Here is a 24,485-nt window from a genome sequence, read left to right as displayed (position 1 = left end):
AAAAAGGGTGTCGCGTCTGTACACCAGATATTCAGGACATGCTTTCTTGCACTGTTTTTTAATATATACAACACTTATATAACGTGCAAATATTTGTCCCAAATTATTGTAAAAATGCAACTTCTGCGTTAGCCTGTGACCTGAAGTCTCACCCATGTGCTACTAAAAATTGAAATGGAACTCATCCAGTGTGAAATCTCTGATTAATATTGGTAAACGTGAACCTGTTGGATGTGGTGCCTCTTCATTCTTGTCAGCTCAAATTGAGCATTCGTGGTTCATAACATTTTTCAAACCAGAATGTTTGGTCTTGGGTCGGATATTCTGCGTTACGAGTTGTACAGCTAGCTAGCTGACCAGCATTCACCAGAGCCTCGACGCTGTTGCTTGCGAAGTAGCTAAGAATTTTGGAGAGCGTATGACGAATAAAAATAACGGGATCTTGATGCGTACTTGTTTGCGGAACATAGTTTATATAATATCTGTACTGTGTGTTAGTTTTGTAGAACTGTGTTTCAGTTTCATGGCCAAGCAGGAGGTTGTTTTGTCCAGTGTGGGGCTTTACATTGCTGAGTCAATTTCTGATACCCCTTTTCCACCAAATCAGTTCCAGGGCTGGTTCGGGGCCAGTGCTGGTGCTGGTTCACAACTCATTCAACTTGCGAGCCAGCTGAGAACCAGTTTGCTTTTCCATAGCTCGCGGTGCTAAGGGAAGCCACGTCATTATGTCGCTGTATACGTCAGTTACGTCGCTATGTTTGCATAAACCTTGGCGCGAATATCGAAGCAAAAACAACACGGAAGAAGCAGCAGCAATGCATTTGTACAGCTGCTGCTTCTCGTCGCTTAAAAATGGCGATCTTTCGCGGTCTTATTGTTGTTGGTCTTAACAACTCCGTCCCCCCCCGCTGAAGTAAGCGATTCTTTCCTCTGGCCCAGCAGAGAGTTGGTGCTAGTCTGGAACCGGTTTTTCTGGCCCCAGAGCCAGTTCTTTGTCAGTGGAAACAGAAAACCCGGTTCCAAACTAAGCACTGGCCCCGAACCAGCCCTGGTGGTTTGGTGGAAAAGGGGCATGAGAAGACTAACTGCATTTTGAGCCCGTCCACTTGTAGACACGCGAGGGAAAAGATAACCTTGACTAATAATGTCCTCGTATAAAATTCACCCTCACTCGGTTTTCATGATCACATCAGGATCGGACTTTGTGTTCGTTTTGGAGCCGAATTCCAAAATGTATATGAATCCAAAAGACTTCCATTTGGAGGTGTGTTGTGGTGTCTTGTATCTGGTACCAAGATGTTAACCACAAGTCCTGCAAGTTGTGAGGTGGGGCCTCCATGGATCGGACTACTTTGTCCACTACGGATGCTCGATTGGATTGAGATTTGGGAACTTTGGAGGCCAAGTCAACACGTGGGTTTTGCACTGTGTCACGGTGCATTATCCTGTTGAAAGAAGCCACTGCCATTAGGGGATATCAGTGCCATGAAGCGGTGTACTTGGTCTGCAGCAGCATTTAGGCAGGTGGTACGTGCCAAAGTAGCATCCAGGTAGAATGCCGAGTCCCAAGTTTTTCTAGCAGAATATTGCCCAGAGCATCACCCTGCTTCCACTAGCTTGCCGTCTTCTCATAGTACATCCAGGTGCTATCTCTTCCACCGGTAAGCGACGCACGTGCACCCGGCCATCCACAAAAGAAAACCATGATTCATCAGACCCGGCCACCTTCTTCCATTGGTCCAGGTTACCAGCCCTATACAGCAAGCCAAGAAACATTGTGTTCCAACACCTTTCTGTCATCGCCAACATTAACTTTTTCAGCAATTTGTCCTAGAGTAGCACTTCTGTGGGGACGGACCAGACAGACTTTCGTTCGATGAGCCTTGGGCGCCTATGACTCTGACGCCGCTTCATTGGTTGTCCTTCCTTGGACCACTTTGTGCAGGTAGTAACCACTACATACCAGGAACACCCCAGAAGACCTGCCCTTTTGGAGATGCTCAGCCATCGCAGTTTGCTCGTTTTTCCTGCTTCCCACACGTCAACTTTGAAAACGGACTGTTCACTTACCAGGGATCGAAACGGGCAGTCGCCCACTCGCCAATGCTAGTTGGAAAGGGTACGGGCGACTAGTGACAACATGTACTCGACTGAGTGGGCGACTGGCTCGCCACGCTATATATATATCTCAAACTACTCACTGCCTCGATGGTTTCTATCAACGATTCTCGCCCGTTTTAAGCAGAACTTGGTCTATTTTACCATTTTTTACGATAATTTCAATAGATTTTGTGAAACATTTGTCAAGTTGGCATAGACGTGGGCGCCACCATATTGTTTACGTGCGCAGTATACACCGCTACATGCAGCATGGCTGTGCGAAGTTTCGTTTCTTCCCGTTCATTTTCGTTGCTGCCCGCGAAGACAAATGTAACTTGAACCGCTATTGGTCAGATAGATTAGACCCCCGCGAAGTTTAAAAGTCCTTGGCTTGACATTTCTGATAGCTATCAAAACAAACCGATATCGCTCAACAAGTATGTGGCCCATAGGGCCTCTGCATGCTCTTGCGACAAGGCTTTCGCAGATAGCTTTTCGCAGACAGTTGTAATTTATCGTTGAGCGGGGAGTAATAGGCGTGCGCAATGTTGTTCACCGCCACAACGCAAGGGGGCGCGAAATCGCTCGAAGTAGTTGGTGGGTGTGGTTAGTGGAGTGTTTATCCTCCGGTTACTTATAATGACTAGAACAGGAGTCGTATAGATGTCCGTACTTCCTCACTTCCTCGATCAACCGCTCTTCGTGCTGCTCCATCTTCGCTCGTGTTTTTAAAAATGGCGGTCGTGAAAACAAACCAAACCGGGAAAGTAGGGAAGCGGAAGTGCGTGTACAGCGGATGTAGAGTGGACCAATCGGAGCCCTCTTGTCTGCGAGGCTTCTGCAGTGGTCAAAATTTTTGGGAGGTGCACGCAGTGTCTGTGAAGGGGGGGGGGGCTACGCAGATGCCATCTGCGACACCATCTGCGAGGACTGCGTTGTCGGCATAAATTGGCCTTTATTCAAGTGCCTGCAGGTGATGAGAGGGAGTATGTGGCAGGAGATGTCGAGCCCCAGGAGAGACAGAATGAGGAGGTGGAAGATGAAGATGACGAGGAGGCGCAGCATGATGTGGTGTATGACCCGATAGATGATGACGATGATCTGGATGAGGGTTTCGAAGATTGTGATGATAATGAGATGACTGAGGAAGAAGTTTATAGACAGTTGAAACTGATCACTCGTGTATAATACGGTTGTATTATATGAATAAATATATAAAATCGGCTTGAAATTCGTAATTGTAAATACGGAACAGTGCTACTCCATTCGGACCAGTACCTCTGAGAGGCCAAATGGACCAGTGCTCCCAAATTCCCGTTTCGATCCCTGCTTACTGCCTCATACATCATCAGTGTTGTTCACGTCTCCTATGAGGATGTGTATAATGAAGCTGTTCTGCATTTCATATTATATAATAACCTGTCCATGTTGTGCAGTTTCCTCGATGGGTCCTTTTGGAGATGCTCAGCCATCCCAGTTTGCTCATTTTTCCTGCTTCCCACACGTCAACTTTGAAAACGGACTGCTAGGGCTGTGCTCGTTTGCCATCAGTTGCTCACGATATCGTACCATATATATCGAGTTAAACGATGTCTTTAATGTATTGTAAGCAGAGGGCGCGGATACGTTCGCCGCCAAAATTATTCAATCAATGAGTCTCGAGACGAGCCCATGGAGACATGGGGGACGTAATTAGCGGCTTGCAGCGTCTGTAGCAGAGCGCATTGAAACTTAATCTACTGATGATAACGTACCGATTGAGCCACTTCCAGTTGATATTATCCAAGCAAACTTCAGATATGGGTCACCAAATGTCTAAAGATGTTATCTACTTCGTCAGGCCATTATTAAAAAATGTTCTGTTTCCGGTCCACCGGCCGGGTGAGCGCCGTTTGTGCGGTTGAAATTTTTTTTTTTTTAACGGCGGTTTTTCAACATTTTTTTTCGAGTTCGTAAATCTAAAATCGAACTTGACATTTCCGCATTCCCAGGGCTTTCCACTAAGGCTCATACTAGCCAGCCATGACAAATAAGTAGCTGGGGGGAGTAAACACAAAATAAACTCCTGTGCATGCAGTTCCCAGGATTAAATGTATTTTCCACAGACCATTTATTTATTCACTTTACTCAAATACAAAGTAAAATGGCAGTAAATCTTCTTTCTTTTCTTGCGTATTGCATCATGAGGCGTTCCTGGCTTGTAAATCTCTTATTTTCGGTGCATGACACATTCACGCAGCTGAGCATGCTATGAATTAACAACGACAACGGTCTGCAGTGGGGCTACACAATTACACACTCAGCGAACATTTCTCCATTTGTGTATGAAAATACACTCCAACCACTCAGTTTGGGTTCATTTACAACCAACGGTGTCTTTTGATGCCAGCACGTAATTGAACGAGAGAAGACTGGTTTACCGGAGACAAAATAAGCGTCATCTCTGCTTCTGTTCCCTCCGACGGCCCCGACACACTACTGCCTCCACCGAGTGCGTGCGCACACACCGCATGTCGGGGCCGCGGATGAGTTGCTCTCCCTTGATCAACGAAGTCGGCGAGGAATTTGTGGTTATTATCGGTACAAACAGCGCGAATCACAACTTAAATGAGTGCGGTTCAGTTTGACATTATTGTCAGTCCGTTAGATAAACATTTAATTTGATTAAAATTGAAAATTAATATTTAGAGCCTGTGGGCTACAAAAATAATAGTCATTAAAGTAGCCAGCTGGACTTAATTGTGTAGTCGGCTGTATGGCCGGCAGCCGGCGCTTGTGGAAAGCCCTGCATTCCGCGCAGAATACAGAATCGAATCAAGTCTGCGCATGCGCCGTGTGGCACAAAAAAATGGCAGCCACCATGAAATGAAGGAAGGAGATCCGGAGTTTTCAAACATTTGCTTAAGTGTGAAATCGCAAAATGGTATTCTAGCAAACAACAAAATAGTAAAGATTCAGAAAAACAAATCATTCAGTGATCATTTTAATTAGGGGTGGGTATTGCCAACAACCTCACGATACGATACACATCACGATACGATACGTATTGCGATACATGTGCATCCCGATACATGGTCTTCAAGGCGATGCGTATTCCGATTATTTCGCATTTACTTAACGTACATTTTTAAGAAAACAGACGTGTATACCCAAATGTTTTTTTTATTTTGCTGTAGAGCAACAGTTACACTGTAGTGCATGTCAAACATGACCTTAACAAGGCTGTAGTGCAGAAATAAAGCTGCCTTTGAAAAAAGTAAACTTAAAACATGGCCTTAATAACAAGGCTGTAGTGCGAAAATAAAGCTGCCTTTAAAAATACTTAACTTAAAACATGGCCTTAACAGGAACAAGGCTGTAGTGCAAAAAAGATCGGCTTTGACAATACCAAATCCGTGCCTTGAATTTGGCTGGGGGCGAAAATATTTTCTCTTCGCCGTCTTCGTCCATGGTGTGTGTGTGTGTGCATAGATATACATAGAAGACTAGATGCCTCGTCCCCGTTGCCCGTCAACGAAGTCGAACGTCCGCACATGGCGGCCATCTTACCTCAGACAGCTGGCTTACCCATTACATTGTGTTGGTAGCGATATGTACTTTTCAGATGACCGTAACTTCCTCAAATTTCAATCGATATTCAAACGGTTTGGTTTGTTATATAAAAAAAAAACAAACGGAAGTATGTATTTATGATATTAATGATGATCATTTTATGTTTAAAAAAAAATACATGCTGAAATTCCTATGCTGTGAGAAGCCTAACACTGCATACTTATGGATAACTGCGGCCTTAGGACAAATAACCATACAATTTATTTCCAATTTTGAGTGAAAATATTTTTACATGTGATAGGGCCGTAGGGGAAGCTAAAGTTAAATAAACAGCTTACTCGCTTACAACCTCACACCCAAATGTAACAATACAGTATGATACTGTTGTCCTAGCCCGGCTGCTCATATCAGGAACTGTATTGGACATTATTTCACTAAGTAAATAACGCTACCGATTATCCTTAAAAAAATGATGTATTATCTTACTGGTGAAAGGTGATCCCGCGTGCCCTACTTTCCAGACGTCGCCGGTTCGAGCAACCGAAAGCCGCGCAGGAGTCTGGCATCTCGTCACAGTCAGTACTTTAATTTCCTCTAGAAATCATAATGCAAGTTGTTTTAAATTAACCAACCCGAAAATGAAATCCATGTGCAAGTGCAACTTCAGTTACTGAAAATATCTCGTGACCTTCCATGTAAAATTACTTGGTGCTACGAGCTAGCCTAGCATGAAACACAACTTTGACAAAGCTGCAGTAAGTCGTTTTTGAAGAGAAAAGGTACGATTTTAGCATGTTCAAGCACCCAGAATTACAACCACATTAATAACGTTTTAAGAAATCAAACCATTTGTATATACGTCAAAATTTCAGCGAGATAAGAGTATAAACGTTTAAGCATCTCAATGGTCTTACCTCAGTGTACCGCAAATTCTGTGGAAAAGCTTGCCTGTGGTAAGATGGCCGCCCTGTGTGGACATTCTGGAATACGCGGTGAGGCATCTAGTCTTATATATATATATATATATATATATATATATATATATATATATATATATATATATATATATGTATGTGTGTGTGTTCACCACTTCTACTGTTAGCAGCGCTACCGCCTTGTGTGGTCGAAATGCGCACTGCATAACGAGGAGTATTTGTCAGATGCAGTTTTCAGAAACTTGATAAACTAATTGTTTGTTGCACGTGGAATATCGATACTGACGCCTCCGTATCGATGCGTGTATCGTGAAGAGGCCCGCGACGATGTATCCCCGTATCGATATTTTGAACACACCCCTAATTTTAATAGTGTAATTTCATCCGAACTCGGCCTAACGGTCGATTCAGAACTACAAAAAGTCCGCGTGTCAGACATTTTAAGTACCTTTGTAAAAGTATTGCAAATGTTGCAGTCAGCATTTAAAATGCTAACTTAAAGTTTTTGTACAAGTTTCAGTTGATTAAACCGTCATATTTTATTAAATGTGTCTGCTTTTGTAATAAAAAAGTACTGAAAGAAAAAGCAAACACAGCATTGCGATTTCTTATCCATCCATATATAAAAAAAAAAAAAATCCCTCCCTCCCGACTGAATTTTTTTGCTCACCCGGTGGACAGGAAACGGATTATTATTATTATTTTTTTTTAAGGATGGCCTTATTTGTTGTGTTTCAATAACAAAAGTCGGACAATAAAGGCACAAACGACAGAGATGTTGGATACTAATTATGGCCCTTTTCCACTACCCTTTTTCAGCTCGCTTCAGCTCACTTCAGCCCGACACGGCTCGCGTTTCGACTACCAAAAACCAGCACGACTCAGCTCGCTTCAGCCCTGCTTAGCCCCTAAAACTCGCACCGTTTTGGAGTGGGGCTGAAGCGAGCCAAACCGAGCTGAGTGAGGCTGGGGGCGTGAGCAGACACTCCCCTGTGCACTGATTGGTGAGGAGGAGTGTCCTCACATGCCCACACACGCCCCGCGAGCACGCTGGGATCTGTAAACACCGTAAACCCGGAAGAAGGAGAATTACAAGAATTTCTGAAGCCTTATGCGCCTCGCCTCATCTATACGCTCTTGCCAGTATCTGTCCGCGTTGTCGGTGACAACAAGCCATAGCACCAAGACCAGCAACACTAACGACTCCATGTCCTCCATGTTTATTGTTTACTATCCGGGTCGTGAGACTACCGCTTAAAAGCTCACTGATGTCACTGTTTGCGCTGCTTAACGACATCACGTGACGTCCACCCACTTTCGCTAACTCCACCCAATGTGTCCACCCACTTCCAGCCAGCACGGTTCAGCGCGGTTGTAGTCGAAATGCAACTCCAACAGCCCCGCTCAGCCCGACTCAGCACGGCACGGCTCAGCCCAACTCAGCCGCGTTGGTAGTGGAAAAGCGGCATTAGACAACAAACAGCCATTACGGCATGCTGCTGCCTTACACTGATTCTGATTGGCTGGCTTATAATACACCAGCCAATCAGAATAAGCGTTTCAAAAAGTAGTTTGGATGGAAAAAAAGTCTCATTTCTAGTGCGCGTGCCCTGAGTAACTGGAAGCGCCATTTGTAAATAAAAACGTTTTTGGTTGGAACAGGTTGCAAGCATGAATTTCCATCGATTTCTGGCATGAAACGCTTTAACCTCCTAAGACCCAAGCTGTTTTTTTTTACATGCATTTTTTTATTTCTTTTTGCTATTTGGGCTTATTAGAATCTGATTAGAATAAAAACTAAGCATCATCTTCGATAAGATGTACTTTTTGAGAAAAAGTATGTCCACATATGTGGATTCTTGTTCTGAATTTCTAAAAAGTGCTGTCCACGCATGTGACCGCTAAGCCCTAGGAGGTTAAATCAAGTGAAAATTGATGATAACCTGCTACAGAACCGGGAGATATGCATGAAATGTGTCATATATGGGGTTTTCGATTTTCAAGTGAGTAAACGATATCGTATCGTATCGTTCCCCCACGAAAATCGTGCATGATCGAGTATCGCGAGCTGTGAGCACAGCCCTATTCACTTCTCCTACGAGGATGTGTATAATGAAGCTGTTATACCAGGATGCAAATTATGCAATGCCCGTATGTAATCAAGTCTGTTCTGCATTTCATATTATATAATAACCTGTCCATGTTGTGCAGTTTCCTCGATGGGTTTTAGCACCTAGTGCAAGTGGGTGTAGGTGCGAGATCGTCATGTCGGATTCGATGTGTTATTTTTACGGCCTGCTTTCGGTATCGCCGTCTCGTCTGGTGTTTCACGAACGCTCAGGTTCGGCTTGCTGGATTTTTATCGAAAGAATAAAATGAGAGAGAGAGACTGGAGCTTGGATTGGAGTAACTGTAAACTAGCAAATGGTATTGCACTTCAGCCTGAAACACTGAGCGTGCGAGAGGAACAGTGGAGGACTGGATGAATCCTGTCCCTTGGTAGCCCTGACCACACAATGGTGCATTGATTGAACCGGACGCTGTGTGTGGGTCTTGTGACTGCACCATCGTACTGCGGGTGTCCCGTCCCCGTGTGTGTGTGTGTGTGTGTGCGCTCTCAATACCATATCTCCTTGCATTTGTTTCCTGCAAGTCAGCACAGTAACGGCCTGTGTGGTGCAACCTGAGTGTTTGTTTGTGCGCGAGAGAGAGAAAGAGAGAATAATGGACTGTATCTGGAGACTGTGCAGCTGTTGTAAATCCCAATAGTCTCTTTATTTCTCTCTCACAGTCTCTCTGTCCATCTTGCAGTGTTGGTGCCAAATTTGTGTGTGTTGCGTTGCGTAACCCTTCAGACACGGTCCATCTGTCCCAGATGCACACTGTTGGGTTCATAGACTTCCACAGTCACTTTCAGGATCTGGAGTTAACTTTTTTGTTTTTTGCTTGTATGGGAGTCCATCACACAGAATGAGTTTCAGCTAATTCTGAAGTTTTCGTGGAACCAGCAGTCGGCTGGAGAAAGTGCGCTAAAATGAAACCATGACCACGTCGGACGTCTTTCCCAACACGTCCCGTGTCATGGCAGGGCTCGAAATTAACTTTTTTTCTTTGTGTCCCCCAGTGGTCCCGAATTCTGTGTTGTATTGTCCCGAATGGAAGCAATAGTGTCCCCATTTTTTTCCTCTCTGAAATAACCAGTGGTTAATATTATCATATGAAGTTACTATTATATTTGTAACTATGCGATTTTGAACCCTTTATATCATTTTTACAATAAGTCACAAGACACAAGCGACACATGTCCTATACATCATCTACTTCAAAATTACAGTTATTGCATTTTCAGTTTATTAAACTTTGGCGATCTCGCTGTATGAATAGATACCCGTTTATTTAAAGGGGCCAACTAGCTCATTCAGAAAATGTTTCAACTCCCTACATCTGCAGTACACTTTAGTTAAAATAAGACCCCTTTTATGTTCATTTCATCTACTTATACCTTGAATATCTGTTGGCACTTATAAGGCCAACTTATAATTTTCACCATTACCGTTATCCATTTTTATGAACTTTCCGTTATCCATTACCGTTATCCATTTTTATGAACTTTCCGTTATCCGTTTTATGAACTTTCGCTGCCGAAGCGTGGGTGCAAATGTTAGTAACATCAACACAGTGCCAGGTCCGAGCCTAGTTGTGCTGCTGACTGACTAAACTTTCTGAACGAGAAAGACACCAAGAAAACTCACTTATTCTGTTGAACGGTATCTTCCGTCAATATCATCCACATCATTCCTGTTGTATTTTATAACGTGTCTAACAGTGTTCATTAAGTTCATTCAGTTGCTAGCATTGCCTGCAGACCAGGCGATGACGCTTTGGATCCTGAAGGTCCCGGAGACGTTATGTCTGGGCTTTCAGTTTCTTCCCCGCGGTCGGTCCGCTTCAACCACTTCAGCATTTTTGTTCTGGCGAGAGTCGGCGCAGCGTGTGCGGTAGCAATTCCATTCCAAGTCCATATAACGCGGACACCGGCCGAAGATTCTAGAACAGAATGCGCTGCTCTGTAGCCTACGGATGCAGGTGCATCGAAAGTGTAGCTACTATGTATTTTTCGCTGTTAACGTTTTAAAATTAAAATTGACAAATTAGGTGAATGTCTACGTATGTGTTACGGCTTTGTAAATAATATTAATGTAGAACTTTTTTTCTAGATCTATTTTTTTCCATTGTCCCGGGATTGTCCCAGATATGATAATTTTGTGTCCCGATGACATTTTTTATGGTCCCCGGGACATCGGGACACCGTTAGTTTCGAGCGCTGTGTCATGGTATAACCTCGTTCGTCTTTGCGTTGTTCCTCATCTCAGGAAATCATGGTGCGCGAGCTTACCTCATGCTTGTTTGTCTTTTTTTTTTTTTTTTGTATTTTCTTTACCACCATTGCTCTTAGTTTTTTTTTTTTTTTCTTGACCCTAAAACAGGTTTTTAGGCTTTGACCTAAAGATGGTGGGGGAATCATGTGCCTGCTTTACCTCTAGGGGTGTTCACACGGCACATATTTGCATCGATGCTGCACCGATGTATTTTGTTGCGATATATCTTACACCGGTGTAAATTTTGTGGCACGTTCACACGTCACAAACCTGCTTACTAGAGAGAAGCGTGTTAGCACCGGTGCAGTCCCGCTTGCGTTCACACGGCGGTTTTTGCGACCGTGCTATATGATAGTAATAATGCGGAAATGAAATATGCGCATGCGTGAAAATGTACTTCCTTTTCCCGGTTGTCATGGCATCACCAAGCGCCGGGAAAACAACGTGGATGAAGACACCAGTGTTGCTAGATACTGCTGACGTTTTCCAGCCCAAAATATGTTCAAATGCACTTAAAACCGCCCAATCTGGCAACACTGGAAGACACGCAGTTCTGTTGTTGTTGATATTCGCCATTTTGGAAGCGCAAAATACCAGGATGCAAATTATGCAATGCCCGTATGTAATCAACTCTCGTCACGCGTAGCGAGTCTACCCCTGTAGCGTTCAGACGTCCCGTTTTATATCGGTGCTGCCCCGCAAACTAGCGGAGTAAATTTCTTAAACCACCTCCCGAGCAGGGTTAGATTTGCACCGGTTTAAGCAGCTTTCAGGGGCGACACCGGGATAACTTTGTACCGTGTGAACGCTCTACCAGGGCTACACCGGAGTAAAAGTTGCCGTGTGAACACCCCTTCTGATTAGTTCAAAGCTCTGATACTGGAGACTCCTTCTGTAAATGTTAAATAAATGTCTCCTCTCACACTTTTTTTTTTTTTTTTTTGGTTAAATAAACTGAATTAAAAATGTTTTTAGTCTTCGTGTGCGTTCGCCGTTCACCATACAAGTCCCTCAGAGTTCGTTGTTGTTGTTATGGAGACTATAACATGTTTTTGTTATTAACTGATTTGCACAAGTACTGACGTGTAAACATTATCAGCTCTGTGGCTCAGTTAGTGATATTTTAGATTAAGGCGTGAACCTGACTAAACGGTGCTTTTGCCGAATGCTTGTGTGTGTCATAGGCACATGCTTTTTGCCTTTTTTTTTTTTTTTTTTTGAATGCATCACCATGACAACGAGAAACTCGGTCAGCCCCGCCCGTCCTACGAGGTCAGTCAGTGAGCCGGGTGCAGGGATTTAACACAGGGATTTGTTTAATCAGCTTTATTCTCCTGCAGATGCTACAACATAAACGTTTAGTGCTTTCCGCTCTGTTTGTTCTCAGTCACTCTCCGCCTGAAGCATGTGGTGTGGGTTTTTTTTTTTTTTAAGTGGCATTTGTAAGCGAGAAGTAGTGATGTTGATATCGGGATAAATTGTCAGAGCTTTTATAGCTAGCGTTGAGCAGTGTGCCAGAAAGATCATGATACATGAGTATCGCACAATAAAGTAGTATCACGATATACAGCAGAACATCATTGCGTGAAAACTCAACTACTATAGACCCTTTTCACTCACGTGACCTTCGTAAACGCGACCGCCATTTTGGACATGAAGAAATGACGGTTTATGGCACAGACCCTTTCGGTTCTCACTCATCTAGCTGCTACAATGACTGCTTAGACTGCAACAATAATACCTAACACGCATTTAAGTATCCGTCGTAAAGACGTGAAACTCGTCGAGTGACGAGTGTGTTCATTGATAAGCTAACACAATCTAAAAGTAGACATACCATCACACTGCCCTGGCGCTGTGTACAGTTTACCTTCTATGGTTTGTGCACTCGCTATTTGCCATTACTTTCTCCAACCCAGCGTTTGAACTATGCCGATATTTTCGGTGGGTCCCTTTTTTCCCTTTTGGGGGGGGTGTTTGCGGATCTCCAAACACATGAGAAGCCTATCTTACGCACACATCACGCGGACTCCACACACGCATCGCGTCTGAAGTCATAACTCATCAGGGGAAATCGTGTCCGCATTGGCATGTTCAAAAAACAACCTCGCGCCAACAATGATACCACACGCAAGAAAAAAAAAACAGTCCGGCTACTCAACACATCTGATCCACAGCAGCACCAAAGCATCACTGGAAATCATGTCAACAACCAATCTTCCATTTCAACACGCGTCAACAAACAAATGGCACCACAAACATGAACGAATCGGTCAGGCTACCGATTCCAAACCCACAGCAGACGAATAATTAAATGCATCTTACCTTAAAGCAGAATCGACCACAAAGGAAGTGTGTTGGCACTGTTGGCACACTTCCTTTCTACTAGTTTGTCCCCCCAACCTGGCAGCAGCAGTCGTTGTCATATCGGTTTATTTTATCTTTGATGTAAACACAACGCTTCGGATATGCAAATGCTTCCCGTTACACACGATTGCTGTGTCAATAAACATCATTTTGCCAATATTTTCGAGACCATCCATCTTCTCCGTCGGGATCCGATAAAATGATAAATCTTGCCTTGTGTGTTGATGGTTACTACATCCAGGTGCACAACAATATAATGGCATGATGGAAGTCTTGCTGAAAGTAAAAACTTTCTTTGATGGCTATATTCCTTTCGATGCTTCGCCGTCGTTCCTCGTTGTTGGCTGTGGTAGACTACTGGTAGTTCATGTCCAAAATTTGTCGTGACGTCACGTGGGAAGGGTCTGTACTAGCTGGCGAGCTTGAGCTAATCTGACCGAGGATCCTTTAAGCTATATAGTGACGTTCATAGTTTTCGATTGCTATTACTAGCTCGCTAGCTACCATGAGCAAATCTGACAGGATTTCTGAAGGGCTTTTCGTCCACATTCGTAAATATTCATAATTGTAACTGCTAATTCAGCTAATTTCTGAAGGGGTTTTATAGTCTTGAGTACTAATGCCACTTTGGCGAGTGAACAAACTCATCTGACAAGTCTTCAATGCTAATACCGGCTCGCTAGCTCCCATGAACAAACCTGACAGGGTTTCTGAGAGGATTTTTTAAAGTGCATATCGCGGGTAAATTCAGGAGCAAGATTGATGCAATTCTCCTATTTTATATTAAACTTTGGTCAAATATCTGTTGCAATTTGCGCAATTTTTTATTTATTTATTTTTTTACCTTGCGCAATACCAGAAAAATTCAATTGAAATCAAGCCATTTGAGGCGAATTGGTCCGCCTCTGAAAAAACTTTGCGTTTGGATTTCCCGGTAAACATTGATTTTCGTGGCGTCATGTGCGGGACGCCTCCTTCTGAATCCTACGTCAGCGCTGGCTTGTTTGAGAAAACAACCTGGTGGTTTTCTGCAAATTTCTTCATCGTTATCGCGTAATTATTAAAATGGTGAACAGATGTATCGTAGGAGGGTGTAGTAACACCAATCATGATGGGATTAGTACTCATCGTTTTCAGGCTTTCGTCTAAACCGGGGAACGGGGCGTTGCGCCCTCTTACTCTCAGCGTGCGCCCCCTTACCGAAATGCCGATTGAACCCCAAGTCACACTTGGGCCATGCACTTCTATGCTACTGCACAACATGTAATCTTTCTCAAAACGATCTTTTCTCCGTGAAAACATCCCAGCAACACTACGTGACAATGTGTCTGATCATCAAATACGTTATAATTACTCCAAAAATATTCCAATCATAGTAGATACACCGCCAGACGGTGCAAAAACAATCCGAATTGGCGTTTTCCAGACCGAGGCGTCATGTTGTTTACTTGTCGCGGCTGCTCTCGCGAGATTTGACATGGGTTACATACAAGGTCAGCTGACTTGTAGAGCGAGATTTCTCGAGACTGAATGACCTTTCACCCACCGGCGCGGGAGCTTTTGACAGAAGTGGTTCGCGAGTTGTTTTTGTTGACACTTGGGCATTTAAAGATGTCATCCCGCGGCACGAAACGGAAGAAAGCCAAAGACTGTCCGGGGCAGAAGATGATTACTTCTTTCTTTCTTTTTCAATGTTGACAGACAATTTGTTAGAATTTCCCTCTCGGATAGCCTCAGAATGTCCCATTGTAGCCTCAATTTTTCAAAGGCTTCGCACGGCGAAGGGGGACGGACGGACAACCGGCACCATCCCCCCCGTTGCTTCGCTCCCTCGCCATAGTGAGCGCCCTCATACTAAATTTTTCTAGAAAAAACCCTGGTTTTCCAAAAGACTGGACAATGAGAGAGAAATGGGAGCGCTTGGACTACACAGGCTGTGCACTGAAACCGTGCAAAGCTCGCATAGCCTGCTGGCACTTCCGCAGATAACATCACGAATCTGGCTGCAGACTCCCTTGGGATTTTTCCAGACGTGTTTTGTTTTGTTTGTTTGTTTTTTTTTCTGCTGTAGACAGATGGCCTTGTGCAGAACTGTCCTTGTGGATGAGTGTGTAAAGGGACACTTTCATATAAAAAAAAAGAAAGAAATTGGTCCAGGATATGCACTTTAAAGCTATATTAATACATTTTCATTATCATCACTGCTTCGCTAGCTTGCTAAAAACCTCTGACAGGATTTTCGAGTTGGACATGAACATGATCTCTATTGTTAATGCTACATAACGAACATAAGTTAACGTGACATGATTTCTGAGAGGATTTTTTTCAAGTTCATAAATTGTTCATAAACATTCCTAATAATACCAGTTGGATAACTAATACCAGCTAATCTGACAGGATTTCTGAGAGGATTTTTAGTTGGCTGTTTTCATAAGTGCTCTTCTTCTTTTTCACAGCTAACAATAGCTAGCTGGTTAGAATGAGCTGCCGTGATCGCTGAAGTGTTTCAAAATTTCAAACTATTCTTCTAAATGGTTCATAATTTTCCTTGAGAACACTAACACAGCGAGCTAACCTGACAGGATTTCTGAGGGGATTTTTAGTGACTTTTATCTAGAAAATAAAGTGCTTTCTTGATTAGCGACTGTACACTACCATTCAAAAGTTTGGGGTCGCCCAGACAATTTTGTGTTTTCTCCATGAAAAGTCACACTTTTATTTCCCACCATAAGTTGTAAAATGAATAGAAAATATAGTCAAGACATTTTTCTGGCCATTTTGAGCATTTAATCGACCCCACAAATGTGATGCTCCAGAAACTCAATCTGCTCAAAGGAAGGTCAGTTTTATAGCTTCTCTAAAGAGCTAAACTGTTTTCAGCTGTGCTAACATGATTGTACAAGGGTTTTCTAATCATCCATTAGCCTTCTGAGGCAATGAGCAAACACATTGTACCATTAGAACACTGGAGTGATATGGCCCTTTTCCACTACCCTTTTTCAGCTCACTTCAGCCCGACACGGCTCGCGTTTCGACTACCAAAAACCAGCACGACTCAGCTCGCTTCAGCCCTGCTTAGCCCCTAAAACTCACACGGTTTTGGAGTGGGGCTGAAGCGAGCTAAACCGAGCCGAGTGAGGCTGGGGGCGTGAGCAGACACTCCCCTGTGCACTGATTGGTGAGGAGGAGTGTCCTCACATGCCCACACACGCCCCGCGAGCACGCTGGGATCTGTAAACACCGTAAACCCAGAAGAAGAAGAATTACGAATTGCGAGAATTTCTGGAGCCTTATGCGCCTCGCCTCATCTATACGCTCTTGCCAGTATCTGTTGGCGTTGTCGGTGACAACAAGCCACAGCACCAAGACCAGCAACACTAACGACTCCATGTCCTCCATGTTTATTGTTTACTGTCCGGGTCGTGAGACTACCACTTAAAACATCACTGATGTCACTGTTTGCGCTGCTTAACGACATCACCTGACGTCCACCCACTTTCGCTAACTCCACCCAATGTGTCCACCCACTTCCAGCCAGCACAGTTCAGCGCGGTTGTAGTCGAAATGCAACTCCAACAGCCCCACTCAGCTCGACTCAGCACGGCACGGCTCAGCCCGACTCAGCCGCCTTGGTAGTGGAAAAGCGGCAATAGTTGCTGGAAATGGGCCTCTATACACCTATGGAGATATTGCACCAAAAACCAGACATTTGCAGCTAGAATAGTCATTTACCACATTAGCAATGTATAGAGTGCATTTCTGATTAGTTTAAAGTGATCTTCGTTGAAAAGAACAGTGCTTTTCTTTCAAAAATAAGGACATTTCAAAGTGACCCCAAACTTTTGAATGGTAGTGAAAAAGAAGAGTCTGTACTAACGGTTAGCGCGAAGCCGATTTTTAACATCTATTCCGCTCCTTTGAGTTCGATTACTTGCGATATATTTTGTGTCGTATTGAACAAAATATACCATTTCTTCATTCTTAAATACAACCCCGATTCCCAAAAAGTTGGGACAAAGTACAAATTATAAATAAAAACGCAATGCAATGATGTGGAAGTTTCAAAATTCCATATTTTATTCAGAATAGAACATAGATGACATATCAAATGTTTAAACTGAGAAAATGCATCATTTAAAGAGAAAAATTAGGTGTTTTTTTTTTTTTTTTATTTCATGACAACAACACATCTCAAAAAAGTTGGGACAAGGCCATGTTTCCCACTGTGAGACATCCCCTTTTCTCTTTACAACAGTCTGTAAACGTCTGGGGACTGAGGAGACAAGTTGCTCAAGTTTAGGGATAGGAATGTTAACCCATTCTTGTCTAATGTAGGATTCTAGTTGCTCAACTGCCTTAGGTCTTTTTTTGTCGTATCTTCCGTTTTATGACGCGCCAAATGTTTTCTATGGGTGAAAGATCTGGACTGCAGGCTGGCCAGTTCAGTACCCGGACCCTTCTTCTACGCAGCCATGATGCTGTAATTGATGCAGTATGTGGTTTGGCATTGTCATGTTGGAAAATGCAAGGTCTTCCCTGAAAGAGACATCGTCTGGATGGGAGCATATGTTGCTCTAGAACCTGGATATACCTTTCAGCACTGATGGTGTCTTTCCAGATGTGTAAGCTGCCCATGCCACACGCACTAATGCAACCCCATACCATCAGAGATGCAGGCTTCTGAACTGAGCGCTGATAACAACTTGGGTCGTCCTTCTCCTCTTTAGTCCGAATGACACGGCGTCCCTGATTTCCATAAAGAACTTCAAATTTTGATTCGTCTGACCACAGAACAGTTTTCCACTTTGCCACAGTCCATTTTAAATGAGCCTTGGCCCAGAGAAGACGTCTGCGCTTCTGGATCATGTTTAGATACGGCTTCTTCTTTGAACTATAGAGTTTTAGCTGGCAACGGCGGATGGCACGGTGAATTGTGTTCACAGATAATGTTCTCTGGAAATATTCCTGAGCCCATTTTGTGATTTCCAATACAGAAGCATGCCTGTATGTGACGCAGTGCCATCTAAGGGCCCGAAGATCACGGGCACCCAGTATGGTTTTCCGGCCTTGACCCTTACGCACAGAGATTCTTCCAGATTCTCTGAATCTTTTGATGATATTATGCACTGTAGATGATGATATGTTCAAACTCTTTGCAATTTTACACTGTCGAACTCCTTTCTGATATTGCTCCACTATTTGTCGGCGCAGAATTAGGGGGATTGGTGATCCTCTTCCCATCTTTACTTCTGAGAGCCGCTGCCACTCCAAGATGCTCTTTTTATACCCAGTCATGTTAATGACCTATTGCCAATTGACCTAATGAGTTGCAGTTTGGTCCTCCAGCTGTTCCTTTTTTGTACCTTTAACTTTTCCAGCCTCTTATTGCCCCTGTCCCAACTTTTTTGAGATGTGTTGCTGTCATGAAATTTCAAATGAGCCAATATTTGGCATGAAATTTCAAAATGTCTCACTTTCGACATTTGATATGTTGTCTATGTTCTATTGTGAATACAATATCAGCTTTTGAGATTTGGAAAGTATTGCATTCCGTTTTTATTTACAATTTGTACTTTGTCCCAACTTTTTTGGAATCGGGGTTGTAAATTTGAATGCACCACTAATGCCCGTGCATACGTTTTGAATCTAAATATCATGATGTGTGGTGTGTATTGTGTTACTTTATGATATTAAAGAGAAGGCAGCGCTGATATCAGCGGTGTGAAGAAATGGGTGGGGCTTTCCTCCGACAACAAAGCGCAACGTGTTGAACATGGTCCAAAATTGTTCATACAGGATTCATGGATGATCGAAACCTTTTAAGAAACGCGTTCAGAGGTCTGATTCAGTGTGCCAAGAAAGAAATGGCTTGTTCTATCCAGCGCTGCCCCCTAAAAAAAATAGATCGAATGGCCGCTTTTGCGGTTTTGGGCGTTGTGGGTGGGCCGTTGTTTTGGAGGAAGTGGTGAAACTTGTGGTAAGTTCTCTTGTAGGCACTTAGAGTGATGTAGTCAGCAGAACGTTGCTTAACACTTCCTGCAGTACAACGCTGATACACAACCATTATTATGATATTATACAGTGTTGTATGTACTTCATTTCAAAAGACTTGATGAAATAAGAGTGATCGTAAAACGAGGCTTGCTCTTTTTTTCGCTGTGTGTGTTTTATCTCTTCTCTCTTGCGTGAGTGGATATTAAAGAATAATAAAATGGCTATTTGAACACTGTCCATCTGCTAAAGCAATGCTTAGCCTTTACACACACACGGAGAGAGAGAGAAACGAAAAAGAGCACTGATAATGGTGGGGGGGGGGGTCACTGAAACATTTAGTGAGGGAAAGAAACATGTGGGAGAAAGTTTCTTGTTACCAGCTGTCTGTGTCTCAGTGTCTGGGTCTTCACAGAAATGCTTCTCTGCGGTCTTGAAAGTGTGTACGTCTTCAAAGCCAAGTTGTCTTTCCAGCTTCTCTCTCTCTCTCTCTCTCTCTCTCTCTCTCTCTTTTTGAGTGAAGAGGAACAATCTAGAAACTTCAACACCGTCTCACAGCCTCTCGTTGTGTGTGTGCACGCAGATTTTTAGCCGAGCGGGGAGATGAGCGGTGAGATGAGTGCGGAGGTCATGTCCCCCGCCAGCATAGGACAGAAGGAGAGATATTTCGACCGAGTGAACGAGAGCGATCCGGAGTACCAGCGCGCCCGTAACATGCCTGCTGACCTGCGCCAGGATTTCAACATGATGGAGCAGAAGAAGAGGGTCACACACATCCTGCAGAGTCCTGTGAGTCCTACACACACCAATATTTTTGGGAAAAGTTGCGTGTAAACTAACCGTGCGCATCGACCAAACCGAATTAAACGTTTCCGGCAGATTTAGAAAATTTTCTTCGCGCTTGTGCGTTCGCAGCTCGTTTGCATGTAGCGACGGTACATTCCAGATATAAAAGTGCATTAATCCATGCAAATTATGACTTCAAATCAGTTAAGTCGAGGTTCACGTTGGTCCTCTCGTGCGTAAGTTTGCGTGCGCTCAGGAGCACGAGTAGGATGTGAACGTTTTTCTGAATTTTGCCGGATTTTCATGACTGCCACGTTTCTCGTGTAGATGCCTGTCCGAATGACTTGCGAATAAATCCATTTATTCTGTCCACGTTCATTGGACATGAGCAGTCGCGCACTCTGATTGTCTGTCTGCTACTAGGATATCAGCTCATATACCATGAGTAGAGAAATCAAAATGGCGGTGCGTGTTGCTGAACCAGCTGAGGATGGGAAAAGGGAGGAAAAAAAACCTTGAAAACCCCAAAAATACAAGAAAAGCAACAAAATAATATGGAATGAAAGTATTTGGTAAGAATTTATCCATCCATCCATCCATCCCTCATCACATTTTCCGTAAATTGCTCCCGTCATTTCACCGGTTTGTTTTTCATCCTTTAAGCATAAAAATTGCAGGGCGGTTTAAAGATGTTTGAAAATTACGTAACTGAATGAATGAATGAATTTATTTTTATTTTCGAACATGTATAAAAAAAGGATGTAACTATTTGTACATACAAAAGAAGGAAAACGAGAAATTAACAAAAAATAAATAAAATAACATAAAGAGCTTAGACATTACAAAACACCGCACATTGTTCGAAAAAGGAGTGGGAAGAAGTACAATACTTTTTTTTAAATTTCCCACCCCTTTTTAACTACCCCAAAATCCAGACTACATAAATACACCTATAAAAATATATACCATATATACACTTCATGAATATCTATATAAATATATAATTACCCCGCCTTTCGCCCGTAGTCAGCTGGGATAGGCTCTAGCTTGCCTGCAACCCTGTAGAACAGGATAAAGCGGCTACAGATAATGAGATGAGATGAAATATCTACTACATACCATTTAATTACAAAAATATATACTACATACCATATATACACTTCATAAATATCTATATTAATATATAATTACAAAAAAATATATATACACTATATACCATATATACACTTCATAAATATCTATATAAATATATATACACTATATACCATAAATACACTTCATAAATATCTATATAAATATTTAATTACAAAAATATATACTACATACCATATATACACATCATAAATACCTATATTAATATATAATTACAAAAAAAAATTATATATACACACTATATACCATATATACACTTCATAAATATCTATATAAATATATAATTACAAAAATAAATATCTACTACATACCTATCCCTGTAAATATGAATATATAAACTATCCCCATAAATAAATATATACCATATATACCATATACTAAGTTAGTTCTCATATAACAATCAACCCTATTCTATTTATCCCTCATCATCCTCCGTTAACATACTTCCTCTTCTATATACTTGTTTAAAAATATTTTTTGTACCTTTTTTTTTTTAAACAGATTTATATTTGCACTTTGTTTTATTTCTGTCTCCAGTCTGTTCCATAAAGTCACCCCACAGCTCGATACGCACATGCTTTTCATATTTGTTGGAATCTTGGTAACTGAAATGTCCAAGGAAAAATTTAAATAAATGTCTAAAGCAATTCTATACCTTGGCAAGATGGCATTTTCTACAAAACACTAAAGTCAATTCGTGCAGCCACTGATAGGTCTTTAAGAAGTCCACCTAAGCAGAAATGATTTTGTCACACGTTTTGGATAAAGGGGTGGGTTTTGTTTTTTAATATTAACTAACTGACAGACCATACAGCACAGATCTTACAAATAAAAAAAAAAAAAATTAACGGACATTGGTTACATCAGCACATGTTGGGATCGTATTATTTTATATGCGTCATTGTTTGCATTCGGGTCATGCCAAAGGAAAAGATTCAAAAACCTATGACTTGTATGTGAAGGCGAGGTATGGATGCCCTTTCTGCAATAGATCATCAAGAATGGGCTCCGATACGTTATAAGGTAAGACCATTATTAAAAAAAGTTCTGTTTCCGGTCCACCGGCCAGGTGAGTGCTGTTTGTGCGGTTGAAAATTTTTTTTTTTTTAACGCCGGTTGTTCAACATTTTTTTGAGGTTCGTAAATCTAATGCCGCTTTTCCACTACAAACACGGCTGAGTCGGGCTGAGCCGTGCCGTGCTGAGTCGGGCTGAGCCGTGCCGTGCTGAGTCGGGCTGAGCCGTGCCGTGCTGAGTCGGGCTGAGCCGTGCCGTGCTGAGTCGGGCTGAGTCGAGCTGAGTGGGGCTATTGAAGTTGCATTTCGACTACAACCGCGCTGAACCGTGCTGGCTGGAAGTGGGTGGACACATTGGGTGGAGTTAGTGAAAGTGGGTGGACGTCACATGATGTCGTTAAGCAGCGCAAACAGTGACATCGGTGAGCTTTTAAGTGGTAGTCTCATGACCCGGAGAGTAAACAATAAACATGGAGGACATGGAGTCGTTAGTGTTGCTGGTCTTGGTGCTGTGGCTTGTTGTCACCGACAACGCCAACAGATACTGGCAAGAGCGTATAGATGAGGCGAGGCGCATAAGGCTTCAGAAATTCTCGTAATTCGTAATTATTATTCTTCCGGGTTTACGGTGTTTACAGATCCCAGCGTGCTCGCGGGGCGTGTGTGGGCATGTGAGGACACTCCTCACCAATCAGCGCACAGGGGAGTGTCTGCTCACGCCCCCAGCCTCACTCGGCTCGCTTTGGCTCGCTTCAGCCCCACTCCAAAACGGTGCGAGTTTTAGGGGCTAAGCAGGGCTGAAGCGAGCTGAGTCGTGCTGTTCTTTGGTAGTCGAAACGCGAGCTGTGTCGGGCTGAAGCGAGCTGAAAAAAGGTAGTGGAAAAGGGCCATAAAATCGAACTTGACATTTCCGCATTCCCAGGGCTTTCCACTAAGGCTCATACTAGCCAGCCATGACAAATAAGTAGCCAGCCGGGGGCGGAGTAAACACAAAATAAACTCCTGTGCACGCAGTTCCCAGGATTAAATGCATTTTCCACAGACCATTTATTTATTCACTTTACTCAAATACAAAGTAAAATGGCAGTAAATCTTCTTTCTTTTCTTGCGTATTGCATCATGAGGCGTTCCTGGCTTGTAAATCTCTTATTTTCGGTGCATGACACATTCACGCAGCTGAGCATGCTATGAATTAACAACGACAACGGTCTGCAGTGGGGCTACACAATTACACACTCAGCGAACATTTCTCCATTTGTGTATGAAAATACACTCCAACCACTCAGTTTGGGTTCATTTACAACCAACGGTGTCTCTTGATGCCAGCACGGAATTGAACGAGAGAAGACTGGTTTACCGGAGACAAAATAAGCGTCATCTCTGCTTCTGTCCCCTCCGACACACTACTGCCTCCGCCGAGTGCGCGCACACTCTGAACTGAATCAGGTCTGCGCATGCGCCGTGTGGCACAAAAAAATATCAGCCACCATGAAATGAAGGAAGGCGATCCGGAGTTTTCAAACATTTGCTTAAGTGTGAAATCGCAAAACGGTATTCTAGCGAACAACAAAATAGTAAAGATTCAGAAAAACAAATCATTCAGTGATCATTTTAATAGTGTAATTTCATCCGAACTAGGCCTAATGCTCGATTTAGAACTACAAAAAGTCAGTGTGTCGGACATTTTAAGTACCTTTGTAAAAGTTTTGCAAATGTTGCAGTCAGCATTTAAAATGCTAACTTAAAGTTTTTGTACAAGTTTCAGTTGATTTAGCCGTCATATTTTATTAAATGTGTCTGCTTTTGTAATAAAGTACTGAAAGAAAAAGCAAAACACAGCATTGCGATTTCTTATCCATCCATATATTTAAAAAAAAAAAAAAAATCCCTCCCTCCCGACTGAATTTTTTTTTTTGCTCACCCGGTGGAAGGGAAACGGATTTTTTTTTTTTTTTTAAGGATGGCCTAAAAGACATCGTTGTGACCTTTTAAAGTAGCACTGAGCTGTTCCGTAGGAAAAACCCTTCAGTGTTTCTCTGTACCTTGCTTCTCCTCAATCCACCGCAACAGAATACATCGCCAAGCTCAAAGCAGAAGTTTACGCGTTAAAGTCAGCTGTGCAGTGGATAAAGAGCGCTGTCCTGAAGGTACACCCAGAAGAAACAATACTGGGTCGAAAGCAACTGTTTTTTTTTTTTTTTTGTTTTA

General features: G+C 42.8%; 1 protein-coding gene across 5 annotated transcripts in view; it reads left to right on the top strand.

The window, feature by feature from the left end:
• Window positions 1-24,485, top strand: part of add3a (adducin 3 (gamma) a) — a 212,462-nt gene that overhangs the window by 119,781 nt on the left and 68,196 nt on the right. For all 5 annotated transcript variants that reach the window (XM_060911619.1, XM_060911620.1, XM_060911622.1 and 2 more), the window contains one exon: window positions 19,908-20,113. In XM_060911619.1, the coding sequence (XP_060767602.1) occupies window positions 19,928-20,113 (186 nt within the window). In that variant the 5' untranslated portion in view covers window positions 19,908-19,927. The remainder of the gene's footprint in view (window positions 1-19,907; window positions 20,114-24,485) is intronic.

Source organism: Neoarius graeffei, chromosome 27 (genome assembly GCF_027579695.1).
Source record: "Neoarius graeffei isolate fNeoGra1 chromosome 27, fNeoGra1.pri, whole genome shotgun sequence".
Classification (NCBI taxonomy): Eukaryota; Metazoa; Chordata; class Actinopteri; order Siluriformes; family Ariidae; genus Neoarius; species Neoarius graeffei.
The sequence above is the reverse complement of the archived record's forward strand: the minus strand, read 5'-3'. Positions and strand labels throughout refer to the sequence as shown.